The sequence below is a fragment of the Malaya genurostris genome, chromosome 3, assembly GCF_030247185.1.
Source record: "Malaya genurostris strain Urasoe2022 chromosome 3, Malgen_1.1, whole genome shotgun sequence".
Lineage (NCBI taxonomy): Eukaryota > Metazoa > Arthropoda > Insecta > Diptera > Culicidae > Malaya > Malaya genurostris.
Genome location: NC_080572.1, coordinates 245938166 through 245959686, shown reverse-complemented (window position 1 = coordinate 245959686; position 21521 = coordinate 245938166). Strand labels below are relative to the sequence as shown.

At 35.2% G+C, this 21521-nt stretch overlaps 1 protein-coding gene across 3 annotated transcripts in view; it reads right to left on the bottom strand.

The window, feature by feature from the left end:
• The window catches only part of LOC131436428 (zwei Ig domain protein zig-8), a 353158-nt gene that overhangs the window by 104661 nt on the left and 226976 nt on the right, over positions 1-21521 (bottom strand). For all 3 annotated transcript variants that reach the window (XM_058605148.1, XM_058605149.1, XM_058605150.1), the window contains 2 exons: positions 18143-18220; positions 9232-9364 (listed from right to left, as the gene is read on the bottom strand). In XM_058605148.1, coding sequence (XP_058461131.1) covers positions 9232-9364; positions 18143-18220 — 211 coding nt within the window. The remainder of the gene's footprint in view (positions 1-9231; positions 9365-18142; positions 18221-21521) is intronic.

Sequence of the window (21521 nt, the reverse complement as noted above, 5' to 3'; positions counted from 1 at the left end):
GCGACCCCGATACGACATTTCTTAATGATACTATTCTAGTTTTAAGTCAGTCTTTAATTACGATTAGAAAATACCCTTGGCATCTTAGAGCTTAAGCAGTGTCCCTTAAAATTATATTATATTATTGAATAAAAAAAACGTAGTCCTACTTCAAATGCTTTTGAGTGATTTTCTTCATGTGAAGATATAGAAGGTGAGATGTGACAAGGTTCATTTCATCATGCAGAAATCTTTTAGTAAGTCAACTTTCACTTTTTACAAGAGGAGTCGACCTTAAACAGAAAATTCCGATAAAGGTCTCTTACTATTTACTATTCCGGCAAAGCTACCAAAAGTTGTTACTTTCTACTTGTTACTGCATTCTTCTTTTGTCGGTTCGGAATGTAAAGAGTAAAAGACCTTTATCGGTATTTTCCGGTATCTCAGAGACCCGAGTGAATCGCATTGATGGGATGCTTAAGCTCGGCTCCTTTGCTGGAAGGGAAAAGTTAAGTTACTAAAATATTTCTACCTGCTCAAATGACCCTTGTCACGTCTCACCTTTCTGCGGTATATTTTCACATCCTTGTTCTACCTTGAGAACTAGCATTCAATAATTTTGATTTTATTTATTATTCCGTATCACAATAAAGTATTCTTATTATTATGAATAATGGTAATATTTCCATTGTTTTCTGTTCAAAATTTCAGGTGGGTAATTACCCACCTTTGGAATTTTCGGGTGGGTAGTACACCCACCGTACCCACCTCTTTCACCGGCCTTGGTCCCTATAATTCCGGAACCGGAAGTCGGATCCGGATGAATTTCAGAAATTCCGTATGGACCACAATACCTTCCATTTGAACCCAAATTTCATAAAATCGGTTCCGGCATCTCTTAGAAAATCTAGTAGGATTAATTGACGCATACACACACAGACATTGCACAGCCCGACGAACTGAATCGACTGGTATAAGATACTTAACACTGTCGGCCAATTTTTACTACTCGAAGTCAAAAAAAAAGTTGAATGTTTAGTATTGCGAGGCACAAATTTGCGAAAAACACACTTCAGAGTCTGAACTCGAGTACGCAAACTTCTTTCTGTGAAATGAATAATTTGAACGACTTTTTGAAGAAAACCCTATTTCTTTCTCATCGTTCATCCGGTAAAGACGTTTGAGAATCATTGTATCTCATTGTAATAATGTCACCACCCGGTGAACGACTACGGTAAGAACGGGGCCAAATTAACGACATAACTAACTAACTTCCAACAACAGGGTTTGCCCGTCGATTTGATAGTGGAATATTATGGGGCTGGTTTTGCGATGAAATGTTATAACTTGACATTTCACGGTACTAAAAATTAAAAAGTTTCTTCTACACCAGTCAACGAAAATATTTAGAAGTTCCCGGAGACGAGCACAATTTTCAACAAACCGGACTGTCAGATACAGCTTCAGGTCATCAGCTTAATCCAGTCTGCATCCAACGCCTAGTAGTAAAATAGCGTCATTAAAGAACAGCACAAACAATAATGGACCTAGGTTACTGCCCTGAGGAACAGCAGATTTATTCGTGAAAGGAGAAGAAATACACGAGCCTGAATAAGAGCTACTTTTGAATACTGGGAACATATAAGACTGTTTCCAGATTGTCGGAAATATGCCTTGCTCGAACGACTTATTGAATATTACACACAAAGGATCAGTCAAGACGTGGGCGCATCGACTACTGCTGGAATACCATCGGGTCCAGTAGAGTATAACGTTTTAAATCTTTTTGTAGCGGTTACGATCATATCCGGAGTGTTTGCAAATGTACTTAAATCCTCTAGACTAGACAGGAACGTCCATTGCGGCGGTTTCAGCCGGCGTAACAGAGGCGGCACTGTCAGCGAAGAAACTTGCAAACAGTTTACAAGAGTCTAATGTACAAGTGGATTCTACCCCATCGAGACGAACGTATGAAGGAATTGATGAGAATTTTCGTTTCGAATTGACGAAGCTCCAAATTTTTGTTTAGGATTCCGTCGTAAGTCATCCTGCACTCGCATAACATAAGCCTTGTATAAACCGGTATTCAGTAAACGATATTCATCGCTAGGGCTTTTGAAGTTTTTCTTGGTTTCAGTAGAACGCCAACGATGGTGTTTACGCTGCCATCCGTTCCGTTCACGTTTCAGAGCTCGAAGACGAGAATTTGCCCACGGAGAAGAAATCACACACTTCACAAAAGTCTAATTTAAGTTGAACCACTCCAACAAAAGATCTCGAAACTGAACAGCCATATCATCCTCCACATGATCGAGCTCCTTGAGAGGTTTCCAATTTATGTTTTGAGAAAAACTCAATCAGCAGAAGAATAGGTATAAAGCGAGAGTATCGGTATCGGTTGGGTGACGGCCAGGATGTAGTCCATGTTCGATGTACGTTCTACCATGTCTGACTGGCGTTTTAGAGTGTCTAATAACAAGGTTCAGAGTGGCGAAATGGCAGCGCGTATGCATCATTATCTATTTTCAAACAAAAAAAAAATCTTGAAAGCCTAATATGGAAGAGCACCTTAGGAATGATTCAAGGGCGCCGAATCACGGAAGGAGAATTGATAAGGGTGCTCTTAAAACTAATTCCAGGGCGCATGGTGGAAGTATTTTGAAATACTTTATGTAATTCTACTGAGGGAGCAAATCATTGTTTATTTTCAAGCTAAATAAAAAACATAAGTACGGAGTGCCTGAGGATTGATATCAAGGTGCAAAACGAATTTTTTGTAAAGGTTTCGAAAGCATACATGGAGCGCAAATTCTTTATTTTTGAATTATATAAATAGAATCTCGGAAGGAAGCATGAATAAGTCAGCTTTGAGCAGTGCTGCCTTAACAACAATTTTTAGAACATTTATTATATTCAAACATGAAATATACTAGCATCATTAGCTTTTAATAGTTTTAAGTTGACTCTATTGAAAAATTGGACAATACTGACTCAATACATAGTGAGATAGTTCACCTTTCGATAACATGCACAAAAGCATTGAATTCACTTGTGAAAAAGCAAATAATAGCAGACTTCTTAGACATTCTCATCACAAGGAATACGGAAAACCTATCTTTTTTTAATATATAGAAAGCTAACCAATACGTTATACTTCTAATCATTCTCATCGGCTTGAAATGTTAGCTTTTCACCGTTTGATTCATTGAATGCTTAAACTTGCCCATGGAGGAAATGCGGTAAGAAACAAGAAAAAATAAATTCTCGATATTGGAATGCTCAGTGGATATTCGGAGTCATCAATTCAAACAGTTTTTGATAAAAAAAACTGTTATAAAAAACAATCACTTCTTACATTAACCCAACCCTTAGAAAATTTAAAAAAAGTTTCAGTAAGTAAAATTAGATAACGTTTTCATTCCAAGTCAAAAATAGCTGAATATATTTAGAAAATTATGAACTTACATGGAAACTAAACGTAGCTGAAAATTTAAGAACATATGTAAAAATATTAATATTCCAAGTTACTATTTATTTATATGTAACTTAGCAAAATGAGTTATCTCTAAGACGTAAAATGATTCACCTGTACTAGTAGCACCGCACTTTCCTCCCACTACTAGTATCTGTGTCTGTTACTATTTCGTGAAATTAGTGAGAAATAGATTTTTTTAATATTGTGGAAACAAATGAAATTTATTATCTTCAACAGCTATCCAGTAAGTGCTAAAATAAGCATTTTCTTTTGAATATGTGATCTTCGTGTTTATCGATTACCCAATGTGCTTAGTATTGGTCGTCTTAAGAGAAAAAAAAAACAAAAACTTAAGCAGATAAATTATTCCAATTCATTAAATGGTGTGCTTGTAATCTAATATTTCTCGGTTCAAGTCGCGCTGTTTCTATCAATATTTTTTGTTTTCTATCCCAATTTGATTTCAATCCATGTAATTTTCAAAGCACACAATTTCCATGTTCTTGAATATAAATTCGTGTGAAAAACGACGCTTCATTTATGTTCATCTTATGAGATGAAAAATCGCAAGATTTTTTCGAACTGTATCTATATTGAAATATTCAATAGAAATTTCTCAACTTTCACAGCAAGATGTTTTCAATACAATTAAAAGCCTGGATATATAAAAAGAAATCAGTTTTGAAAAAGTAGATTTTGCACTCTTTCTCACAATCACACAATCGGAACCAGGGTTGCTGAAATTCGCCTCACGCAACTCATTAACGTTCATCGCCTGCGAACGATTCAAGAACGGAGACAGCAAAGCATGTAATGCCGGACGAGGCAAAAGCTATGCTTAATATGTGACTGTCTGAGCGACTCGCAAGAGAGAAGAGATCTTGCTTTTTCATGCTTGTTGCTATTCCGCCGTGAGCCATTCTCTACCATTTCAAGAGCAGGTATCATCAGGCACGAATAGCGCTTACATTGAGTCAATTTTTGACTCACTGCGAGTCAAAATGCCAGCAATCATGAATGCAAGTGTACGAAAAAAATTGAAGACAAAAATTAGCGATCCGTGCTGTTGAAATTTTGCGGCAAGTAATGGCAGATAGATTTTAAAAAAGCTGGAGTTGAATCACCTGAGGGCAATCACTTTTGTAAAGTGAAAATTTTGCAGTTTATATGGCTTATATAAGAAATAAAATAAAAGGAATTATTTTCCACATATAACTGTAGCAACACTTTTGATTCTCTTTCGGGTTGGTTTGATATTTATTTTATTTATGATTTTGAAAATGGACTGAAATATCTACAGTGATATTTTTTAAAATCACATATGATTATGAATGATCAAGTCCAATACGCAATATCAATATGCAATGCAAATAGAGTGACAAAAATATATTCTGAATATTGATTATAGAGGCAAGTCGAATCTTTTAATTCCATGGATGATTTATTTTCTCATGTTTTTATTATATTAAACACAATTTAACGCTTCTTCGCATAGATTTGATTTATAGAAGTAATAGGAGTGCAGGGTTTTCCACAACGTTTGAACCTACTGAGACGCCATGTAACTGCTTGCTCTGCAAAAATCAAAGCAATTAAGAAGAATGGCTTACAAAGAAATAGTCATTACTAACTAAATACTCATTCAGCATCTTTTACCATACATCTACGCAAATTATCGATTAACTGTACTACGATCAGGAAATTAAGACTTTTAAATTGAGAATCACGGTTGTGGTTCCGGCCAACTGCCACAGGATGTCGAAGCATTTTGTAAAACGCAACATAAAATTGGAGGAATAGATGTTCCATTGAAATTTACTTTTGCATTTTTGTATCGCCTTATTAACTTAGTCCTATTTTAATGCATTCTTTAAATTTTTGCATTTAATATTATCATTTTTGGAGTTTCACAAAACTATTGCCTCGTAAGTTTTTCTTCCAAAAGCAAACAGCAAAATAATAACGTAATGTGATATCAGTTGAGAAATTGATGAGCTGAAATCAAATTAAGATTACAATCTGATATTGCTGTCAAAAATGTATTGAAAATAAAATGTTCTACAATTGACTCCCGAAGTGATCGGTTTAGCTTTTTTTTTAAGAAAAGAACATCCGCTAGAAGAAATTGTAAATTCAATTTCATAACATTTTACAATATTCATATTACAGAGGAAACGATTTCAATTTGAAAAATAACACATTCCGCGTGCTTTATCGATTTGTCAGATAGTGCGATTTAGAATTTTTGTTACTCATATCACACATTCAGTTTTGAAACTACTCATTGTATTATTTACCTTAAAACTGTGTTGAGCCAAAAAATTTTTACGTGAATACTTCAAGGATCACATACAAAGAGTCCAAATGAAATATAATTCTGTTATCACATAATCAGGAGATAGTAGGAGAATATAGGATCAAGAAAAAAAATATGCATTTAATTCCACTTTATTTAACGTCGCTAATGTCACGAGACAGATAATTTTGTTGTGTTTGATTGTATGATACTTGATTTTTAGATATTTATTTCGTTATTGGAAACTGCGGAAGGTAGAGAGTTTGTTTGTATTTGATAATAATAGTAATATCATTCTTCAGTAAAATCTTATGTTGGCCTCCAAATTAGTGCCTTGTACAAAATTATAGAAGTTCTATTTTGGTTTTAGTTTCTATTCTATTGTAGCTCTAACGCCCTGTATATTGAATGTGATGGAATTATTTGGTGTTTATGGTTCTTCTAGTATTTATAAGAACTAATAGTGTGTATCATCAAAATTGGTCTCAATCTTTTAGGTAGTTGACTTGGTTCGACACAACTTGTCTCGAAGTCGATACAAATACTATTAGTTTATTATGAATGATTAACTTGAAATTAAAAGCAATCATCACATATGTTTATAATTATTAAGGAAACGATCGTCGAATGGCTTTGTAATCGGTATATAAATAGTTTCACGATCATGAGAAACAATAATAATTGACAAAAACTTGGGACTATTACTTCTCAGGCATAATAAACAACCCTACATTCGACCGAATGAAAAATACCAATTTGGCATTTCGAATGAGGTATAATTTGTTTGGAAAAGTCGAACTCGATCGAAACACAAAATGAATTTATTATAGAACTACGGAATAGGAGTGAAAGTTACATATTTACGACACACAAAAACGCTCCATTAATAACCCTTTACAGTTTGATGATTAATCAATAACATATTCTGGCAGGTATCAAAGTTGTCCCTAACGCTACAAATCACGATTGAAGTATAGCAAACACCGAAGAAATCTGCAGTGAAGACAATTCAAAAAGATTCGACATCTTTCTTATAAGCTTTATACAGGAATAAAATTTTATCCTGGGCGGTCATTCAGTTGTACCGCCATACGTCGCAGAGAACGAATCACCGTGAGTAGAAAATTCGACTCAACGCGAGTCATCATCACCACCGAATAGCTTTCTACCTAAATGCTTCGAAACGAACTCACTGTGAGTCAACAGAGTGCATATAAGATGCTTGCTTGCTTTGCCAAGCGGTTCAATTCTCTGAGTGGAAGGAAAGAATGAATAAAGCAGACACGGAATATATACAAACTGCTCGCCGCACGGGTAGAGCATCGCCGGTGAAGAGAATAGTTCACGAGTAATGTTTCATTGATAGGATCAGCAACATTCGGAACCATTATTTGAAAGAATAATAAATACAGAATGTGAAAATATTGACACCTGGGTACTTCGAAACATTCAGATTATGATAACACATTATGTCTATGCAAATGAGTCTTCATGGTTGATTTGTGTGGGAATTATATAGCTTCAGGAAACTTAAAAAAGGGTTAAAAAGGAGTTGTTGAGAAAAATACAGCGCCCCGTTCGCATCAAATAAGTCTGATACTAGAACTATATAACCGTTGTATACAAAAATACGAAGATGAAGAAACAACAATCCCCGTTATAGAAATCTAACTTCAGTCAATTGCAATGCGCCCCTGTGCCATGGAAATCAAGGCGTCCCATCAACAACGTCAGCGACTAACAAATTTGAACAACTACAGCACTGCTGGGTAATAAATTCCCGAAACAGCAATCCAGAAGCCAGAAACCAACAACTCTAACCGACATCCGGTTAACCACGTTATGGTCAAGCAAGAAGGATGAATATCGAAACATAACCTACATCTGAATTTGAAAGATCAACCAAAATCAACGCTAGGTAGCTGTTTTTTTCAAAACTAACTATATTCATGATTCAATGGTTAGATTATAGAACATGAGGGCAACATATGTTGAAAATGTAAGCTACATAAATTTCATTCCGTGTCAGAATTGGAACTCATTCATCATAGTTCCAGCGCGCAGTACCACGATCTAAGTTATGTGACCTGCCAGCTCCACTCCAGTAAATAAACAATTCCATTTCGATTAATTTCCAGCGAATTAAAATTAATTACCAATGCCACTCATTTTTCCAGAAAATTATTATTGCTTGTCGGATTATTTGTGACCCTTCAATGGCAGTTCCGAGTAGCGCCGGCCAACCAAATTCTCCTGAACGTCCATCATAGCCCGGGGGTTAATGGTTCGAAAGGCCAAGAAAGCATTCCCATAAATCCACTGGGGAAAAAAAAGTTAATTGAATCTGAGATTTACCGTTGGGCGGTGCTTATCCGTAATATCTCCGCGGTCATAAGGCGACCGAGAGGCAGAAAGAAACGCACCACCGGTTATCGATGGGATGGAAGAAATGAATGCACGCTAGGTAAATAATGATATTTTCTACGAAAGGTTTTCCACTGGAGTGGAGAGTTATTATCGTGACAGTAGCTTTCGTGGAAGCAAACTTGCTCCGGTAAAATTCGCCGGAAATAATTCATAAGCAGGCGAATGAATGCGAAACCGCTCAGGTGCAATTTCTCCTAGCACAATTTTACCATTTCGTAGTTTGCTAAAAACACATGAGGTTTTACTTACCACAGCGGAGAAAAGTTTTGATAGTGTTTCTTGCAGTTCGCACTTTGTTTACATGTACACTTTATCGGAACAGTATATAATGACAAGTTCAATTTCGGAATTTTGCCTTGCTTTTTCCCAAATATTAATTAAAAAATGTTTCTGCTTGGAGCAGAACAAGTTGATGATTCAACAAATAAATTGTTTGCTCAACGAAAAATGAATCTGCACCGCTCGAAACATAGTTTCCAAACATGGCTAATTGGTTTAGTAAAGTAAACATGATCGCTGTAGTTGCAGTAGACTGTGATTATTATTATTTAGTTTTTTTTTTTTCCTGTGTGTTAAAACAACTTCATTCTAGTGAACTGCTATAAATTTGGCCCACTAAGTACGTTGTAAGCTATACATTTCCCCAGGACTGCCCCTTAAATCATTCTCCACTCTGCTGTACGAGAGTGAGAGCAATTCAAGGTATATGTGATTTTTTTTTAATTAAACCTATTTGATTTATTGAGCAAGTTCGCCTACATTGACCAAACAGCGAACTGTGCTGGTTTCCGCTTTGATTCAGTATCGCCCTACTCGTGCATGAAACTTTTCCTTTCAAGTGGGCAGCACCGAAATCAAAGCAATGCTGGTAGTACCTGCACACTGATACTGAAATATGCAACGGGGGCAAACAACAAAAACTCCTGTCATTTACACTTTTAGGCTTACCAAACACTCAAAAACCATGTGTGGATGTGAGCCTAACTTTTCTCATACGCTAACTGGCAGGAATTGCCATCACGTCATGCATGGTTCAGCAGCCCATAGAACTTACCAATCACGTTCAGTACGTAGGACAGTGACATTTTCGGCTCGGAGTTGATCTGACACTCGTACACACCCGAGTCCCGCACCTGGGGATATTTGATTTGCAGCGTCCAGTTGATGGAGTGCTCCGGTCGGATCACCTGAAACGTTAAGGAAAAAAACAACGATAAAATGTTATTTTTTGTGGGATGTTGGACAGGCGGTTTTGGAAAATTACGATGAAAAGCTCATTGAAATGTTCAAAATAAGGAATGCTGTCAGTAATGCCAACCATACGATTTTTTTCGTAGATCAGCAGATTTTGGTATTTCCTGCGGATCTTTTAAAAAACTCTTTAAATCTGCCGAGCTCTCCTTTTTCAAAAACCATGTAACCATGAATTTCACAGCATACTTATATTTTCCAAAATACCACTAAAAGATGCTATCAAGATTTTTTTTTACAAACTCGAATTTAATTAAAAACTTATTTTTGTATAAACTAACAAAATCTTTTCAATTTGTAAACAGTTATGTCAAATAATAAACATTTTTTAAAGTTCCGGAACAAAACAAAATATTACATAATAAGGAGTGTATCGATGAGTAGTTAGCAACATTCAAACAGTTATTACTCTGAAATGGCTTAATTTTTTGCAGCGTGTTTTGCGGTGACATGTTTGTTTACATATCAATAACAGCTGCGCAATCAATTGGTTTCGGTACGGCTTATCGTTTCAATGATAAGTCGAATTGATCCGGAAACGCGAAAGAAAATTCTGCTCACTTGGTGCTCAGAAAGTGGTGTCACGTACAACGAAATTGCAAAACGGGCGAAAGTGCACCACACCAGTGTCAAAAATATTATCGAGAAGTTCGGTAAGACCCTTCCCATGAAGGATTTGCCCCGATCCGGTAGGAAAACGGGTCCCAGCCAGCCCGGGCGGGACTTAATTGATAACTCATAGGATCGTGGCTTTTGAGGTACAGTATTTTCAGAAAAGTTGCTCAGCTCAGAATGATAGACGCCATCTTTTGGCAAATTTTATTTATGTGATTAATCCCCCTAAAACTGAGATAAAATTTTTATTTTAGCTCAAGGCCAACCTAAGGGCTAAGTTACATCGACGAAGTTGTCCAGAAAGTTATTTTAAACAAGTTTTTGAAGGTAGTATTCCCGTAACTTGAGTGTGATTCATGATATAATGTATTTTCTGAAAAGGGTGCCCAAAAACCAGTTTTTGTAAGAAAACTTATATGTTTTCAATTTATATGAGTTTTTCATGTTATACAAAGTATTTCATCATTAAAAACTACACAACTTTCTCAAACATACTATGCTGCTATCATTTCAGTTTAATGAAACAGAGCCATTTTTTATGGGTTTTAAATAAAATTCCAACTTGTCTATTATCAAAAGGCGCAGGAAGGTGCAGATGAGACTACTTACATATTAAACTATTTCATATCGTGGTTGAGTTACTCGTCTGCGATCGTCTGCAGGCGAGATATGTTCTTTTCAAATATTCTTGTCCTTGACATTTGCAATGATTAGGTTCATTGTATTTCAGATAAGATTTCAGTATATATTCATTACTATGGTACTTGTCACAAAATATGATTTTTTTTGCACATTGAAGTCTATAAATTGAATAGTTTAGTAACTGTTTTGTCAAGACTTTAAAAAACGCCATCATCAAATCGAGTTAAGTTATGTCATCTTCTGGTAGAAAAAAGTATTATCAAAACTCATTTCTTCATTATTTGTATTTATTTTTTGATGGCTGATAATGTTCTTAACCAGCTAAAAGACTCTTAGTATCGTTAGACAGATTCTTCTCGGACTGTTTTGACTATTCACGAATATTTGTAGCCAAAGGATCCAATGAAACTAAATACCAATTCATGGGATCCCGATTCATAAATGATCTGGATTGCTCGCGTGTATAATACTCAGGTTTGAGGATAGGAATTACTTTAGCGTTTTTCCATCTTTTTGGGAAGCAAGCTAATGAAAAACACTTGTTGAAAATTTTAACCAGGAGTTTCAAGGCAGCATCGGGAAGATTTTTTATAAGAATATTAAAAATTCCATCATTACCAGGAGCCGTCATGTTTTTAAGTTTCCTAATAATTGACTTAATTTCATCAAAATTCGTATCAATAATAGCATTTTGTTACAACACTTGAGTTGAAATATGATCATATTTCAGTGAGACTTCATTTTCAATAGGGCTCACATTCATTCGGATGATCATTTGAAAAAGTTGATCTTGTAGGTAGATCATTTTATTTTCCGTTATATCGCCTAAATCGACTTCATTTAAAGAGCGAATGGCATTGAAGAAATAATGTAATATTGCCATTAGAAAAAGATGATTTGGCCGACCTACCGATTAATAAATTGTTTTCGTTAGAAGATGAACTGAAAGGCGTTCCTGTGTTTTGATTATTTACGTTAGAAGAATTAAGTGGTAGATTTCTACCTGTTATACTAGCATAACTGACATTAGAAGAAGATGATGATGAGGACGACCTACCTGGCAATGAATTGTTTTCGGCGTACCTGTTTTTTGTTTTGAATTCGAAGAAATAAGTGCCTTAGAAGAATTAGGTGTGGCATTAGTAACGGTTTTTTAATTTTCAGGTATGTTCTGTAAATTTATGTTCGTTGATTTGACTTGTTGTCTAAGCGAATGAGCGTTTAAAATTTTTTCCCTGACAGGACATTTCAAATAATTGGATTTATGATTTCCATCGCAATTTGAACATGAAAATTTATCAGTGGTTTCATTCATTGGACAAACGTCTTTTGAATGCGATTTACCACAATTCAAACACCGTATATCCATATGACAATTTTTGATCCATACCGTATATCCATATGACAATTTGCGTTGAGATTGCAATACGATTATGCTGTTTATAATGTTCCCAATGAATTTTAATGTGGGAAATGTAACGTACTATTTCTAAAGTTTTCAAATTATTTACATCACTTCGATTGAAGTGTACTAGGTAAAGTTCATGGGAAATTCCAGAGCGTGGTTTAGAAGTACCATTCGCTCTTTTTTTCATAAGTATTACTTGGGAAGGGGCAAAACCAAGCAATTCTTTTAGTTCATTTTAAATTTCATCGGTACTTTGATCATTTGATAAGCCTTTCAACACAGCCTGGAAGGGTCTGTCTGATTTTATATCATATGAATAAAATTTATGAAGTTTCTCGGACAAATATCGAATAAGACGTTCGTAATCTTTCAATCCATCATACAAGACTCGACATTCTCCTCTTCGTCCGATTTGAAATGAGACTTTTACTTCCGGGAGAAAAGTAGAAAGCTCAGTACGAAATGCTTTGAATTCGGAAATCATCACCGTCGCTGGTGGCATAGATTTATGTTTCTTCCCAGAACGACAAGCGCCCATTTTGGGATTTTTTGAAGAATTTTGTTCTATGTCGCTACAATCGGATTCAGGAAGAATCCCGTAAATATTGTTAGACGGCATAAGATCAACGGAAGGGAAATCCGTCCGTTGTCTTTTATTTTTACATTCAGATTCTATAAGATCGTGAATGTTATTAGATAAATGTTGAATAACGGATTGTGATTTATTCCGTATTGAATTATTTTTAGCCTTAGACTTGTTGCCTTTCTGGTCGGACGCAGGCAATTTTGAAATGAATAAAGTTTTCAATTAAATTAACTAGGCTAAATTAGTCTTCGATTAGACTCCTAGTTTGAAAAAGTCTTGATAAAGACTGATTAGTGCGAAGGATAGTTCCTTGAATAGTTAGCCTTGAAAAAGGCTGATTAATTTCTTATTCACTCTAATATCACTCTTTGTATCACTTAGTCACTTTAATATCACTCTTTGTATAGCCTTGGAAAAAGCTGACTAATGGTTAGTCTTGAAAAAGACTGTTAGTGATTCAGGTAGCCTTGAAAAAGACGGAAGCCTTGAATCAATGAAACTCTAGGTAGCCAGAAATAATTTCCAGGAGCAAAGAGCTATACGCGACTGTTCAACACCGACTTATGTACTTTGTTTTATTGTTATGCATTGAAAACAAAGCACAATCAAGTGAATTAAGTGCAAATTTTCATCTCATATTTTTAAAAAATTTTATTGCTTGGCGGGTATATTTAGAAATTTTCAATCGTTGATTAAACAAATGAAAAGTGGACATTACTAATTATGAAGTCATCCAACTTTGAATAGTGATGTAATTATGTGAGATAGTGGTCATGTTATGAGACGTTTCAATAAGTAACTATTCAGAAACACGACGAACAGTAAAACTTGAAACGAAAATGTTTCCTTAATCGGAAAATGAATTTTTTTTTATTAATAAAAAGATCGCTGAAGGATTTGAAACCATTTCTTAAAGGGAAAGTATGACAAAATCTTTAATAAACATTCCGAAACATTTCACAGTTTGTATCCGGTACTCTGAAAAAAATATAATTCATGTTTAAAGTTATGAGATGGAAATGGAAACTTAGATGAAACTGGGAACTTAGATGAAACTGGGAACCGTTACCCCACTATATTTAGATATATCAGAGTTCAACTTAATAATATGATGATGATGATGGTCCCGCCTTATACCCCTACAATGGTGTGAGCTGGACGATTTATCTAAATGATAATAAATATTGCATCACATATTTTAACCAGTTAACTTAATATAAAACGATCTGGTTAATCCAGCAGGTATAGATTCTCCTTCTAAAGTACAACTGAGAACAAGAAAACATTCAAATGTTTCCGATTTACTATCCAGGGTCATTCAAGAAAATTTCCAACCCGGGAAGATCCTTGAACAAATCAGGAATCGAACCCGATATCTTTGTCAGTATCAGACAGTAATTCACCTGGCCCTTCCCGCCGGACCAGTTCATCGCTACACACATCAGCTACGATGGAGTAACGAGACTGCGGATGAGCAGAGCCAAGCCCAATTCCATCAACAACTTCCGATCCCTATTATTTCTGAAATATAATCAATAAATAACACGACACGTAGAATGCTAAAGCTCTCAAAAATAAAAGAGAACATATCCAGTTTCAGTCATATTCAATTTCCAGATTGCCTCTACCTACTCTGCGCGCGCGAGGCTCATACTTTTGTAGACAACTCATTTTTTTTAACTAAACAAATTATTAAAAATCCATCATCATCATACAGAACATAACAACCTAATGCGTCTTACTTGAAAAAAAAACAAAAACAAAATAAATACAATCTTCGTCATTTTACACAATTTTTGAAAAAATCAAATTGCACTAATTCATTAAAGATCTAATTACAAAATAGATTTTATGTGTGAAATACGCAATTTTTTGAACTCCCTTAATGTTGCAGCTCGCTTGATTTGTCCTGGCATCGAATTGAAAATACTAATTCCTTTGTACAATAACGAGTTTTGCGATCTGGCTGACAAAAAGCTTGGTGTTCTCGCATCAGACGCATTTCTAGTATTGTACCTATGCAAGTCACTTCCTCTTTCAATCCGATCACACAAATATCGAGGCAGCATTCCATTTAAGATTTTGAAAATGAACACCATTGTTAAATAATATACTCTCTGTTTCACTGAAAGCCATTGTAATGCGTTCAATAGAATATTAGAGGAAGTATATCTATTACATTTCAAAATCAATCGCATGACCTTATTTTGCAATCGCTGGAGTCTCAATATTTGCGTGTTGTTAGCAAGGAACAGAATCGATGAGCAGAAGTCAATGTGAGGAGAGATTATTGATTTATACAGAAGAATTTTACTACTGGTCGTTAAATCATTTTTCAGACGGCATAATACACCGTACTTTTTGGCAACCTTCTTGATGATGTTGTTAACGTGAGATTTGAATGTTAGCTTTTCATCAATTATGACTCCAAGATACTCAACTCTCTAACGCGATCAATAATCTCTCCATCAATTTCAATGTTGGCCTCATGTCCAGTGCTTAAAGCAGAAATAACCATATATTTAGTTTTCGCGACATTCAGTTTTAACTGCTTGAATTTCAACCACTGAGCCAGAGAATGTAAGTCCTCGTTCCAATGTGCAACCGCTTCATCCAAATCCTTAGCTGTAATGAACAGAACAGTATCGTCAGCAAACAAATTTATTTCACAAAACCGTAAAACTCGCTTCATGTCATTTATGTACATAATGAATAAAATCGGTCCGAAAACACTACCCTGTGGCACACCAAGTGAATTACCCTGGAAACTAGACACAACATCGTTGAAACAGTTCTCTGAGTTCTATCAAATAAATAGCTTTCAAACCATTTATATGCTACTCCTTCGATACCAAAGCGTTGTAGTGTTTGTAACAGTATAGGTCTAGAAATTGTTTCGAAAGCGCGCTTGAGATCCAAGAACACTGCAAAAATAGTCTCTTTAATCTCGATTTTCTCCTTCCATTTTGCTAAAACCAGGTTTACAGCGGTTTCGCAAGAGTGACTTTTCCGATATCCCGATTGTTCCGGTATTAGCAAACTGTTAGAGTTTAAATAGTTCATCAGCTGATCTTTAACAACAAGTTCCAAAATTTTTTCCAACGTGTGCAACATGTTAATGGGACGGTACTCCTCGGCTTTATCCGTTCCAGTAACCTTGGGGATAGGAACCACCAGCGATTCTTTCCAAACTTTTGGCACATGCCCCGTGTATAACGATTCAATATTCAATATTCGGAAGATATCGTTTGAACGGAAAGTCAACTTTCTTAAAAACCAGTTTTCACTTGATTTTATTTCCATGGAAAAAATAATTCAACCTAGCACGTGATTCCGTTCGAAGGAAGTACGGTATGAGCAAACAAACAAAATTCAATCTTATTTCTTTCTCGCACAAACAGACAAACTAGCCACATGCTAGTCGGATGCTCCAACGGCGATATGTTTGCGAAAATAAACATCGAATGTTTTGCTTGATTGAATGACACTGCACTATGGTCCGAAACGGGAAATTAGCGTGACAAAAATATTTTCACTATTAAATATTAGTTTTTTGTAGTTTATGTCTTCACAAAAATTGTTTGTAATCAAATGGCGCTCCTTTTGATGAAAAAAGCTAATAGGGTGGTCCTTATTTAGATTGAAATCTGAAATCTATCTTTCTTAATTGAACTCAAAAATGATTTTGTTGTACAATAAAGTTGTAGGAAATTTTATTGCAAGCAATTTTGCTCAAAAAAGCACCTCTCTAGCTCTTCATTTGATCGAGTTACATTAATTTTCCCGAGTAAAAGTAGGGTGGCTCCTGAAAAATCACTTTTTTTGTTCTAACTTTTTTATGAAACGTTCCACCGAAAAGTTGTCTTTAGAAGAATTGTTGAACTAATCATTGCACACAATTTTGCTCAACCAAGCTTTTTCATATGAGCTACCAGTAAAGAGTTATGATTGTTTTTCATCAAAAACTAGTCATGCTTCAAATATCAATATTCATTAGATGCCAGATCGATAAAAATGTATCCTATGAGGTTCCTGAAAGGTCATAATATAAGTAAAAACTCAAGAGAAAATTGGAAGGGTGTTATTTTTTTAACTTATTTAAATTAGTTTTGAAAATACCTTTCAAAAATTCAAAAACATTGCATAACTCTTAAACGCCTTAACGTATCAACATACTTTCTTCAGCAAAATAATAGTATCAAATTAGTTCTACAAATGTTCCATACATTGTTCTTTCGAGAAATGAGACAAACAAAAACTACAGCCGAAAATAGATTTTATGTAAGTCAAAGCACTTTCTGAAACCCAAGAAAATCATTAGTTTGTTAAAATGAGTAGAATGTATTTATTCGAACCAAAACTCATTGTGCGTCGTTTTCCGGCTTTTACAGAGTATTCGGTACACAAGTGGATGAGAAAGAAGGGCGATTAGCATAGGCGTCTTGGCACGATGTGAATAAAAATATTTGCAGTTTACTAACTTGCACCAGCTTGTTGGAATGGTTGTCGTGATCATGAAAATTTCTGTTCATAAATTTATCATGGCCAACTAGTTCGGAATAACCATATTACACAGTATCTCTAATCCTCATTTGCTCAAACTCAATTGAAGAAGTTATATTAATAATAAATGAATCAAAATTGTTCTGCAATCTATTTTCGGCTGTAGTTTTTTTGTGTCTCATTGCTCGAAAGAACAATGTATGGACCATTTGTAGAACTAATTTGATACTATTATTTTTCTGAAGAAAGTATGTTGATACGTTAAGTCGTTTAAGAGTTATGCAATGTTTTTGAGTTTTTGAAAGGTATTTTTAAAACTAATTTAAATAAGTTTAAAAAATAACACCCTTCCAATTTTCTCTTGAATTTTTACTTATATTATGACCTTTCAGGAACCGCATAGGATACATTTTTATCGATCTGGCATCTAATGAATATTGATATTTGAAGCATGACTAGTTTTTGATGAAAAAACAATCATAACTTTTTACTGGTAGCTCATATGAAAAAGCTTGGTTCAGCAAAATTGTACGCAATGATTAGTTCAACAACTCTTCTAAAGACAACTTTTCGGTGGAACGTTTCATAAAAAAGTTAGAACAAAAAAAGTGATTTTTCAGGAGCCACCCTACTTTTACTCGGGAAAATTGATGTAACTCGATCAAATGAAGAGCTAGAGAGGTGCTTTTGTGAGCAAAGTTGCTTGCAATAAAATTTCCTACAACTTTATTGTACAACAAAATCATTTTTGAGTTCAATTAAGAAAGATAGATTTCAGATTTCAATCTAAATAAAGACAACCCTAGTAACTTTTTTCATCAAAAGGAGCGCCATTTGATTACAAACAACTTTTGTGAAGACATCAACTACAAAAAACTAATATTTAATAGTGAAAACATTTTTGTCACGCTAATTTCCCGTTTCGGACCACTGTGCACTGCTTGATTCCGGTCCACTTACCTGAAATCGTTGGTCCGATGTGTACGTAGACGAACCGGTCGTTAGGATATGCAGATCTCGCTTCCGGATCCAAGCCACCTGCGGAGAAGAGAAAACCAAAAACCGGATGAAAATAACACACGCAAAAGGTGAAGGTATATTCACACTTGTCCGTCACCGTTTCGTGCCGATACTGAACCGGACCGGGAAATTTTGAATAGATCTTTTCTGTTGTGGGTAATCGAAAAATCTGTTCTTGTTTCACCGCATGATTTCTCACAGTCAACGGAAAAAAGTTGTTCAAAACTTGTCTTATACATGGGGTGTCAATTAAATCCTATGAACTCACAAGATCTGAGACGCAGATAATAAGATGTAACATATTTTACTGAAGGACAACAGAAGGCAACGGGACGCTGCGATGATATCCGCTCTCAAAGGAACTCTTACAGGTTGGATACATTTAATACCCCTTCCGAGTTCAAAACATCTTCCAACGAACGGTTCTATTTGAATGCATTATAAACGATTACCGACTGTTTGAGCCGTCCAACTAGAGCATTTGAAAAGCAAGTAAAGGATTATTGAACGGTACCTGCTCGAAGTACTCCATAGAGTAAACAGTTTCTGATTACTGTAAATCACTGTATTTCATATCAGTAAAACATCGTTCGGGCTTCGTACCTGGCTTTCAAATGGATCATGGAAAACAGTTTATGCTTTTGAACGTTGAAAGATGAAAGCATGTAGAAAACAAATTGCATTTCGCTTGATTATTGAAATAGCCGGAATGGTTGCTTCTCTAATGCACTGACAAAATATTTGAGAGATGAAACATTCACGCTTGAGCAAACTTCTCATCAAATATTTTTTTATGTTGGAGCACGAGGTCTAATTTTTTTTCTGATATTGTAGCAAGGTTATTAAAATTAACTAGCATGATAAAACACTAATCGTAGATCAAAAATTAACGAACGGTTTCAGTCGTTGTTTGTGTTCTAAACTCATCGGAATGATGACTGCATGAATCAACAAGGATGTGCAGCATATGTGAACTTCAATTTCTGCGAAGATCACTCGCATCGTATGTTTGTAGCATACTTACAGCGGAAACGAGTATGTAATTCTACCCTTCTTAGATAGATCAATCACTGTCGAATGTAAACTGTTGATAGGTTTGATTTCTAGGAAGGGTTTGCGAGGTTTCATGCAGTAGTACGATTGTACAACAATTGATTACAAAGTATTTGTTTGATGCATTTTATTGTCTTGGTCGAGCGCGTATACAGGAAGTGTTTTAGGGGTTTAAGCCCCCTGCGAAACACAAGAAATTATCATATTATGAATACTGTTCTCTTTAAATAGTTTGCTCAATTATAAAATACTAGCGGACCCCTGCACACTTCGTAGCGCAATAATATTAGATTAGATGTAGAAAATCAAAACTACTTATCAATTTTAATGATTATTGAAGAAAAATATCATTATAATGCTCTATGATAGTGGCCCCAACCTTTTTGATATCACGGACAACAGGACAAAATATATAAATCCGATGGTTTACCGAAACGCAAACAGGCAGCGTACAATTTACCATCCGAAAAAAACTCTAAATTCACGCTACAGACTCATAACGATTATTGACGGTAATAGAAAAGTTAAACGGATTAGAAAATTACGTTCAATTTGAAATGGCATAGCAGTGGGCATCGTTGGAATGCGTGGAATGAAAACTTTTTTCTTCTAATTTGCCATTCAAAATTGTTGTCTCGACAACATTTGCGATTAACTTTTGAATTTTTATTTTTTTTCTGTACTTGTTACTCTATTGTCTGCACTTTATTTTGTACTTTGTGTGCTTGTTTCTGTAATTTGTGTGTTTTTTCCTGTACTTTCTGTGCTTGTTTAAGAATTTGTTCCTGTACGTTCTATACTGGCTTCAGTATTTTCTGTATTTGGTCCTGTAACTTTTGTACTTATATCTGTACCATCTGCTAATTCTGTACCTTTTTCTGCACTCAGTTGTGCCAGTACTTCCTATACTTGTTTCCTTCATTTATGTACTTTCTGCTCTTGTGCCTGTACCTTCTTTATTTTTTCCTGAACTTAGCTTCTGTACTTGTTCCTATTATTTCTGTACCTGTAGCTGTCCCTGTGAATTTCTCACAGCTCAAAAAATATCTTTGGATGGAAATTATTTCGAATTCTCTTTAATTAGAATAATCGAACGACCCTCATGATTGCTCGAGATTAGTGAAGTAGAATGGTAGAGTGTTCTGTAAAAATGAATCATCTGACAATTGTTTTTGATTCGATCTCAACATTTTTCCCCAATTCAGGTACACACGTACACAGCAGTTTTTACCTTAAAAGTCCCAAATGATTCAAGCAAAATACACCAAAATCAGTTTGACGGTTTATGAGCAAGAGAGTGAATCACTCGAATAGGTAAAACATATCGATGAGTTACCAAATATCGGTTCAATCGATGTAATTTGAAAACAGAAGCAAATGGGATGGTTCGAATACATTGGACGAAACTGTTCATAGTTACTCAAATGCAAATAATTTGAAATTTCGGAATACTCTGGATTGATAAAATTCGAATCGCGTTTGGGCCAATTGAAGACGTTTGGACTCAAATAAATAACCGAACTTGCAGTTTGAAGCAATTGACGAAATTTTAGAGAAAAATTTACAAAATCCCGTCCAAGAAATCCTTCAAAGGTATAGCACGGGAAATGCTTATGAAAAAATTAAGCCGAAAAAACAGAAAACATCCTTCTAATTCGAATGGAATCGTTCCAAAAAGTAGAGAGCCGAACAGTTTTGGTGTTTGAGTTAACGGTCTTAATTTGAAGTGGCAGCTGAGGTGTGCTGATCCTGTTGTCTCAGTGCATTGTGAAAGCAATAATTATATCTACCAAATTTATATATCGGAAAATCTAAACCTGTATGCTATTCATTTGGCGCCCTTACTTAATTGAACATGTGATTCCAAATAATGAAACACGTGAATCAAATAGGCTCAGTGAATTTTTTGCACAAATCAGCTCGTTTGGCGCCAAACGATTTTATTAATAATCTAGTATTCAGATTTTGCTCTCCAGCGGGCAGCAGCATTGCATAACTCGATACGCGCCAAACAATCATTGGAGATCTAGCATGCATTGAGTGGAAAATTTCAAATTCTAAACGAACCAATTTTCTAGTTTTTCTCTACTTTCCCGAAGGATTTTCCTTATGTACTATAGCCTAAAACCTTCGCATAAACGTCACCTTTCGAACAAAAAAAAATCATTTGTAGATCGGCCCACGCATACCAGAGAACATTAGCAACAACACTCAATAGCCAAAATTTTGTCAAGTAATTTCATAAATAAGGTTTGTTACACAAAAG